The sequence below is a fragment of the Nanorana parkeri genome, unplaced genomic scaffold (genome assembly GCF_000935625.1).
Source record: "Nanorana parkeri isolate BGI_ZX_2015 unplaced genomic scaffold, ASM93562v1 scaffold2395, whole genome shotgun sequence".
NCBI classification, from domain to species: domain Eukaryota; kingdom Metazoa; phylum Chordata; class Amphibia; order Anura; family Dicroglossidae; genus Nanorana; species Nanorana parkeri.
In genome coordinates, this window is record NW_017308663.1 from 71,388 (window position 1) to 81,193 (window position 9,806).

The 9,806-nt window shown below is 45.2% G+C and overlaps 1 protein-coding gene across 1 annotated transcript in view; it reads left to right on the forward strand.

Moving 5' to 3' along the window:
• The window catches only part of SLC5A6 (solute carrier family 5 member 6), a 44,186-nt gene extending 35,194 nt beyond the window's left edge, over window positions 1-8,992 (forward strand). Inside the window, exon 16 of the mRNA XM_018573478.1 lies at window positions 8,894-8,992. Coding sequence (XP_018428980.1) covers window positions 8,894-8,992 — 99 coding nt within the window. The remainder of the gene's footprint in view (window positions 1-8,893) is intronic.
• The last annotated feature ends 814 nt before the right edge of the window (window positions 8,993-9,806 follow it).

Consider the following 9,806-nt stretch of genomic DNA (forward strand, 5'->3'; position numbering starts at 1 on the left):
CTATAGAAGCATCTTCACATGGTGGTCATGTTGGCTGTCCATGGATTTATGGTCCAGGCTCTGCTACACTACAAGAAAGCCAAAGAACAAACTCCATAAAAATCTTCTGTGGTCCTCTAGTTTGTCCATAGGTACCCTTGCTTGTTGCTAATGGTAAACTATACCTATTAAAGTCTATTTGTTGTTCATCCATGCCAAATACTGCAGGCGATCTCATTTTTAACCATCCTCATAGACCTTGTCTGACTTGACTGTTATTGATGTGATCTCAATAGAAAAAAAGTGATAAATCATTGTTCTCTTGAGCAGGACTTGGGATTGTCCAAAGTAACGACCACTAGTGCACTGTGAGTGACTTTCATTATCATGTAGAGACTGATATTCTACTGCTAGGCTGATGCCTCTCTACTGGTCCATTCACCAGTCAACAAAACCCTTCGTAAAAAATAAAACCCTCTTCCATTTGACACATGTTCACGGCAGGAATGGTAACGGTTCCGTACCTGCTTCTGTTCTGATGGACAGGCCTGGTAGACAAGAGTTCTCAGATACGGGCTTATATGATGATACTATTAGGTCAGTAACACACCTTGGCTGTCATTGTCTTGGACAGTCTGATGGGTATAACCTAGATTGTATGCGTTACTGTGTCCACCCATCATTGCTGTCGGTTACTGCATCTACCCATCATCATTGCTATGGGTTACTTTTTCCACCCGTCATTTCTATGCGTTACTGCACCTACCTGTCCTACCCGTCGTCCTTTCTATGGGTTACTTTGTCCACCCGTCGTCCTTTCTATGGGTTACTTTGTCCACCTGTCGTCCTTTCTATGGGTTACTTTGTCCTACCCGTCGTCCTTTCTATGGGTTACTTTGTCCTACCCGTCGTCCTTTCTATGGGTTACTTTGTCCTACCCGTCGTCCTTTCTATGGGTTACTTTGTCCTACCCGTCGTCCTTTCTATGGGTTACTGCGTCCACTCGTCCCTTTCTATGGGTCACTTTGTCCACCCGTCGTCCTTTCTATGGGTTACAGTGTCTACCAGTCGGCATTTCATGTAGGGTGTCACTTGTAGGGCCGTTTCCTGTGTAAACATAGTGGAGTTTAAAGTCCACCCAAGCTAAGTTTTTTTTCCAGTTTTTAGTATTTTGCTGAGGATTTGAACCATCGAAGGGTCTCTCTTCTCTCCAAGAGTCCTCTGTCTGGGTCTTTGGAGTCCCCCCTCCTGTAACTGAAGACATCTGAGCAGGCACTGGATCCTTCACCCTGGAGAGTGCTGCCTAATTAAAATGTCAGGTTTGGGTTTACTTGCCCTTGAAAGCAAAAATTTAAATTTTGAAGACTTTTTATAACAATATGGAATGCATTTTCATTGTTAGGCTTCAGCGGTCACCGAAGTGTAGACATATTAAAGTATATAGCTGTACAGCGGTAAGCAAATCTTTATTCTTGTGCCTATTGCTGGATCCCCGGTTTATGTGTCGTATGTTGGTTGAATCCAGTTGTATATATTTTATATTGTGTACCGTGCCTTGATATATACTATGGATGTGTGCGTTCTGGTGTTTGTATTGTACGGGTGCAATAATGAGACCAATGAGAATAATTTATTGAGAAATCTCTGCTATGTGGTAATGTTATAGAAATGTAAATCTATTGATATTTTATGAATACAAAACAATACTTTTATAAAAGGGTTTTAGACTTTCAGTAGTAAAGTAGTAGAATCCCTCTACGTACCTAACGAGGTCCAGAAGGGACTATTTCTGCAGACCAGCTATGCTCCATGTATGATTTAGGAGCCCTGAGGCTTTAGTGATCGTCCTTTTCTGTAATTATGCTGCTGGGGCCTCAGAGTGCTGAGAGAGGAGAACCCCTTTATGTTCCATGGCAGCTGACTTTTTTTTCATGGTTTCTTCCCTTTCAACTCAACCAATGAAATGTTTTTTTCCATAAGTCTAGACATTTGTTTTATAGGAGTTACCTTAATTGTGTCACAGAATCTCCTTGTCTAAAGTGGAAAAAAAGACCTCAGATGGTGTACAAGCCCTCAACAGCAGATTCCTGTATGCAGACCCCTTTAATACTGTGTTTATAAGGCATTCTATAAGTAGCTGCCTATGAAGACCCCTCCAATACCAAGTATTGAGGCTTTGTTATAAGTAGCTACCTGTGTAGACCCCTCCGGTACCAGGATTGGGGCTGTGTACAAGGAGATACCAGTGTAGACCTCTCTGATACCCGGTATGGGGCTGTGTACAAGGAGATACCTGTGTAGACCCCTCTGATATCCGGTTTGGGGCTGTGTACAAGGAGATACCTGTGTTGACCCCTCTGATACCAGGTTTGGGGCTGTGTACAAGGAGCTACCTGTGTAGACCCCTCTGATATCCAGTTTGGGGCTGTGTACAAGGAGATACCTGTGTAGACCACTCTGATATCCGGCTTGGGGCTGTGTACAAGGAGATACCTGTGTTGACCCCTCTGATACCAGGTTTGGGGCTGTGTACAAGGAGCTACCTGTGTAGACCCCTCTGATATCCGGTTTGGGGCTGTGGACAAGGAGCTCGCTGTGTAGTGTAGACCCCTCTGATATCCAGTTTGGGGCTGTGTACAAGGAGATACCTGTGTAGACCACTCTGATATCCGGCTTGGGGCTGTGTACAAGGAGATACCTGTGTTGACCCCTCTGATACCAGGTTTGGGGCTGTGTACAAGGAGCTACCTGTGTAGACCCCTCTGATATCCGGTTTGGGGCTGTGTACAAGGAGCTACCTGTGTAGACCCCTCTGATATCCGGTTTGGGGCTGTGTACAAGGAGATACCTGTTGCTTAATTTGAGCTGCAAAGACTAGAGCAGCTCAAAGCCTTGCAACTCGGAGCAGTTTTTACCTGAGATCCAAAGATGCTGCCTGTATTACTATTTATACCATGTTCCCTTTTTTTGTTCTCTTTACCTCGTTTACCTAAAGGGATCTGGTCAGGATAGCACCAAGGGAGCTGCCAGACTCTTTTGCAGGTATGTTCTCCAATACTCTCATCCTTGCATATGCATAGGTATCCTGAGCCCTGTTATTTACATGCTCTCTAAAGGTCTGTGAGTCATCAAGTATTGAAGGTAGGGATGCACCGATACCATTTTTTCGGTATCGAGTACCAATAATTTAGTTTTCGGTACTCGGCGATACCGGGGCCGTGTGCCCTGATTATCAGGAAGCCGGGCAGCGGCTCATTACCCACTGCCTGGCTTCCTGATTGGTCAGGAAGCCGGTGTTCTTTCGTTAGAACACCTGGCTTCCCAGGCAATCGGGAGGCCGGCGACTGGGTCATGACGTGCTGCCCGGCTTCCTAAATGGTTTGGAAGCCAACCTGCCTAGTAACAAGTGAAGTCGGCTTCCTAGCCAATCGGGAAGCTGAGAGGCGGCTCATTACCCGCCGCCTGGCTTCCTGATTGGAAAGGAAGCTGACTCCATGCTTCCCCGGCAATGCCGGTCAGAGGGAGATCTCCCTCTGACCAGAAGTTCGGTTATCAGAGGCAAGTATGGGAGCATTTGGGCAAGTACGAGTACCCGCCCAAATACTCAGTACCGATGCTGGTATCGGTATCGTTGCATTCCAAATTGAAGGGAAGGAAAGATGTGACAGGTGGTGTTTCCATGTCCCTGACTGACCTGGTTCCTTTCGAAGAGTAGTTTGTTCCCTTCTCCGTGCGCTGTGTGATGTACCGGGAAGGCATCAGATCCCATTATCACCAGCGGGAATCTACATAAGAGAGATTTCCATTTGACAGAGAAGACTTGATCTACAGTGAACATGAGGCTGTAGAATTGAGGTGGTTTGAATGACGTGGAGGAAGCTGACAAATGCTGATTGGGATTATGACGCTATATGGATGGAGTAATTGGAGGCAATTGGGTTAATTGGAGGCAATTGGCTGAGGGCCATTCCTCCCAATTCCTTACTTAGGAGGTAGACTGGGCTCCCACATTCTTGGAAAAAAAAAAAAAATCCAACTGGTCTACACTCCACCAAGCCGCCTATATACGCACAAGACTGCTCAGTGACCGGCGTTGCACCGTCTGATTTTCATGTATATTGCGTTTCTGTTCCGGAGTTCGTGATGAAGTATTCGTGGGGACTTTTCTTGTTGACGTGCCTGTTGTAACTAGAGATCTGTGTCCCGGTCTCCAAGAAGGTGGCTGCCATGCGTGTGTTTTTTCACCTGCTTTGCTCAGGGTCTCTGAAACATTTCACAATCTGTATTTGTGTTCATGAAGCTTTACGCAGCCCCTGCAGTAAGTGTGGGGTTGTCCTAGCAGTGTGGTGGACCTGGGACTATAGTAGGGAAATTTCACTGGGGGCCCCCTCCCCAAGACAGATAAGAAGCTGGAGCGGTACCCAGTCCACTTACATTTACTTGAGATGAGACGTTAGTGTTCTATATTCTTCAAATAAATGACGTTTTGTGAACCAAATGAATATCGACATGTAGTCTATTGATTCTCCAGGAATTGGTGATGTTGTGTTTTTTCTTGTCACTTGTCCCAGGAAGGACGGTCTCCTCCGGGATAATGAATTGCACTGAAATCTGCCAAATGTTGGTTGTACGTTTTCTAATGTAATTTTCTCTTCCGTTTATTGAGGGACACAGCAGAGATCTTTAATCTCTGACCGTTGGGTTATAGCAATCTACTTCAGGAGTAGGACACTAATGGTATAGGCCAGAGATGGCCCCCTGACCAAAATCAAACACCCCATATGCTAGAGGCAGCTCAGTTTTCCAGTCTAGTGTCCGGGAGTAAAGACCTAAGCTCCATGCTGAGAATCTTAGTGCAGTTCTTTTTTGCATGGAAATGTTCTTTTTGTTTTTTTCCATAATTCCTGAGGACCTTCAACAGCCTAGCGGGGTGACAGGTCCTTCTTGATGTGGTTTTGGCTTCTACCTCAACCGGGACCCCTTCCCTCGTCTCTGTCCAGCTCCTCGTTGGGAAGTTTTTCCTTTCACAGTCTAGCTTGTGCTATGTAGGGGCCTCACAGCTACTACTTCATTACAAAGTTCCTCTGTTCGGGCTTTCTAGCAGAGAGCCCGAACCATTTATCTGGGTTGGTCTGGCCATAGGTAGTTAGTCAAGGGACCTCTTGTATGCATATTTGTTCTGCAGCTCACGAGTCTTACAGGCTGCATTGTGTGTTCCGGCCTTAGGAAAGTTGTTTAGTCCAACCCTCCTGTAGGCATCGATTTTAGATGTCCTAATGGTCAAAGATTTAAGATCCCCGCGGTGTCTTTCAATGATCGGAAGAGAAAAAAGGATTTTTGTACTCGCTGTAAAGTCCTTTTTCTCTTTGTTCATTGAAGGTTGCAGCTCCTTCCTCCCTGGTTCTATCTATGTCCAGTTGTTTCCTATGTTACTGCTTTGTATCTGAGCTGCCTCTAGCAGATGGTGGGGTTTGGCCACAGACGGGGGTTGCTTTCAGGATGTGTTATAACCCAATGGTCAGATTCAACATCTCCGCTGTGTCCTTCAATGAATGCAGAGAAAATAATTTTATGGCGAGTACAGAAATCTAATTTTTCTTAAAATGTAAATAAAAAGTCTGTGCGATGTCATTCCGTGATTTCTAAATTATCAAATGTTAAAATAATAAAAGAGCAATAAACTTGAAATTTGCGTCCAGCGTAATGTGTGACCTCGTCTGTACTACTAACTATTCTGCTTCTTTCATCTGATCAATACACAACGAATCTGGCCGGGGACATCACATTGTGGTTGGACATGATCAATGGATCTGTGTTGTCTCTTCTTCATCCACAGCCATGCACAGATAGGCCAAGTGGGCTTGTTTGGGGAGGGACTGTTATAAAGTAGGGATGCACCAATACTAGTATCGATATCGGTGCCGATACCGAGTATTTGGGCAAGTGCTCGTACTTGCCCAAATGTTCCGATGCCTAGCACGAGTACTTCCTGTATCAGGAAGCCAGGCAGCACGTCATTACACGCTGCCCCGTTTCCTGATTGGCTGGGAAGCGGCTCCATGCTCTCTCGTCACTTGTGACGGCTTCCTGATTGGTCGGGAAGCCGGGCGCGGTGTAATGACGCAGCGCCCGGCATTCTAATCGGCCGAGAAGCCGGCTTCATGCATGGAGCCGGCCTCCCGAGCCAATCACAAAGCATGGCGCTGCATCATTGCACGGCGCACGGCTTCCATGGTTGGCCAGCAAGCCGGCTCCAGATGGGTACTGGAGGAAGGCCGCTCCTGGCTGGAGAGCCCCCGGGGGTGACAGGCTGGACATGCCGAGGTAAGAGGGGACAGACTTTCTTGTTAATCGGGAAGCCGGGTGGCGAATCGTTACACACGCCACCTGGCTTCCTGAATGAGACTTCCGGTACTCGGTAATTGGTATCGGCGAGTACCGAAAAAAAATTATCCGGTATCGGGACCATGTACCAGCGAAGCAAAACTTTATAATTGGCTTCTATAGCCGTCGAGTTTATTGAGCAATGGGCCGTAGTTCCCCATATCTGGGCCCAGTCTGTTGATTCCAAATGCCTATCAAGATCAGGTTCCAATGACCGCGCAGATCGCGGTAGGGTTGGGCTTTTTGTTTCCATCAGTGATTTATAAATGATAGACGGGACTCCCCCCTCCCAAAGGATTCTGCACACACTTCTGATCTTGCTTCAAGTTGTGACTAAAGTGTATTTTATCCAAAACTTTAACTTTACAATTAAAAAAAAAGTAAAAAAATTTGCTGTTGTGTTGAATGGATAAAGCTATTGAGAAGCTCTCTTAAAGGAGAACTATGAGGGGTCAGGGCTTTTCCCATAGTTCTCCTTAGGGTAACGGGAGGACACAAACTAGCGGCCACCCCCCCCTCCAGAAGGAAGGACAGTGTCACCACCAACTCAAATGGGCAGCACAGTGGTGTAGTGGTTAGTGCTTCTGCCTTGTAGCGCTGGGGGTCCCTGGTTCGGATCCCAGCCAGGTCACTATCTGCAAGGAGTTTGCATGTTCTCCCTGTGCTGGGTCTCCTCTGGGTACTCTGGTTTCCTCCCACACTCCAAAGACATGCTGGTAGGTTAATTGGCTTCTCCTCTAAATTGGTCCTGTATATATGTATGTGAACCTTAGATTGTGAGCTCCTAGAGGACATAAATACCTGTAATTAGGGATGTCCCGATACCACTTTTTCAAGACCAAGTACTGTCCCTCATGTACTTGCCGATACCAATTACCGATACTTTTTCTTAAAGGGCCATGTGACATTTTTTCTAAAACAATAGACTAATGATTTTAGGGCAGTTTCTCACCAGTGCTGCGTGCATTGGAGGTGACAGGTTCTCTTTAGGGTGACATTAGGGGTCTTTTAGACCTCTAGTGTCACCTTTCTACTTCACTGGATTCACTGAATGTAAATACAGCAGGCAGTGGCTGGGAGCAATAGCCAGCCTGCTATTAGATATTTTAAATTGCAATAGCCAATAGCAGGCTGGCTATTGTACCCGCCCACTGCCTGCTGTCAATCAGCAAAGGAGGGAACTGAAGACAAATTTCTCAATCAGGTCCTCTGCTGATTGACAGCAGGCAATAGCAATAGCTAGCCTGCTATTGGCTATTGCAATTTAAAATATCCAATAGCAGGCTGGCTATTGTTACAAGTGTCCATTGCTTTTCCACTTGATGAAACTGTTTGCTTTTGGTGATATATCTCAGTGTCAGATGTCCGTGCTCCTTATGTGTTTCGTTTCATAATGCCCTCACCAGACCCACACAGAAGTTTTCCCTCTCAATGAAAGAAGAGAATGTCCGTTCTGTGTGAAGGAAAGACTTTTATACAGCTTCTCTTCCCGCCCCCGCCCCCCCCCGTGAGCACACTGAACGGACATTCTCCTCTTTCAATGAGAGTGAAAACTGCTGTGTACGTCGGCTGATGAGTGCATTACACATAAGGAGCACGGACATCTCACACATTGTGATATATCACCAAAAGCAAAGTTTGAAAAGGACGGACACGGAGGAGTAGCAACAGCTAATGTGTACAGGGGGGAGGGGGACACTTGACACATAGCACTTACCCCCCGCCATGCTGTCACACTTCCGTCCGGAGAGGTCAGAGCGGAGAGGCAGCCTGCGTTTGGTGGAGTGGTATTCCGGGGGAGGGGCTATGGGGTTAATGGCCGAAGCTAGTTAAAAAAAAAAAATTTAAAGGGCCGGTATCTGATCTATGCATCGGGGCATTTTCAGGAGTACAAGTACTCCTGAAAATGCCCTGTATCGGCCCCGATACCGGTACTGGTATCGGGACATCCCTACCTGTAATACATACATTTGAGGATCTACAGCCAAGTGATACACAAATAAGATACATTGTTGTTCAGAGTTCAGGGACTTTAATGTGTTTTTAGGATATAATTCCAGAGTTTAGTGTCACTTCAAGGTGATCTATTTTCTTCTAACATTATGGTGAGTTGAGCACAAAGGACTCTCGTGCTGGCATTCAGACACAGACATGAGGGACAGAGATCCTAACACTTTAAACACTTACAAGAACTTAGTTATACATCTACATATTTCTATATTTGTTTTATGCTGTTAATCTTGTAATCATTTTGTAACTTTGTCATTAAACACATTTTTGAGTTTTAAGCAAGAACGGAAGATATTTTTTTTCCCCTCTTTTAAACTTTTCACCTTAAGAACAAGAATATGACATAAAAATCTGATATCAAAAATCATATTCTACAAGATGCAATTCTTAATGGCAATTGTTCGGGTCTATGACAGAGAATGTAACATTTAGGAAGGAAAATACAGAACAATAAGCCAGCACTGGATGACAAAATGGCAAATATCTCCATGGCCACCGTTTTCTTCCCCTTTGTTCTCAGGTAGGTGGGAACAAAGGCCACCCACACACTGGTAAATATCAATATGCTGAAGGTGATGTTTTTGGCTTCATTGAAACGGTCCGGGAAATCCTTGGCTAGAAAAGCAGCCACCAGACTTATCAGAGCCAAGAGTTCAATGTAACCAATTCCTAAAAAGAAGAAAGTAACCGAACCTTTGCTGCACAATAAAATAATGGTGTCTGTATCTGTATTGGCATCTGGATAGGGGGGATGTCACACAATCCACGTGACTGACAACAAGATCTGAAGCAAAGAGCAGAGACAGATCAGGGCAATGGACCATCTAATGTTTAGAAGTCTCCTCATCTTGCTCTCGGGTTTTGTGGCATTAAAGGCGATGATGACTGTCAGGGTTTTAGCCAGTACGGAGGAGATGGAGACAGTAAAGGTTCCTCCAAATGCTGCTTGTCGTAGAAGACAACTTATCTGTGATGGCCGGCCAATGAACAGCAAAGGACAGAGGAAACACAACAGAAGGGAGAGAAGGATGTAGCTCAGACTTCGATTATTGGCTTTCACTACTGGAGACTCGTGACACTTCCGAAACATTCCAAAAATTGCCATTGTTGTCATGGAGAAGAGCAAAGACACTGAAGTTAAAATGATCCCTAAAGTTTCAGAGTAGGACAGGAAGTCAACGTTCTTCGGAATACACCGACTCATTTCTTGATTGGGTTTCTCAAACTGAGAGCACTTTATACACGTTTGGGAATCTGAAAAGAAGTCTAATGTATTATAATGTATTTATGATATATTGTATATTTATTATGTGTATAATATGGCAGTGAGTGCTGACAAGTGCTATTTATACATTCACAGATTTCACTCAAAAAGAAGAACCGGGCTAAAATGTGATATCGGCTCCTTAAAGTAATATTAAACTCCCAAACTT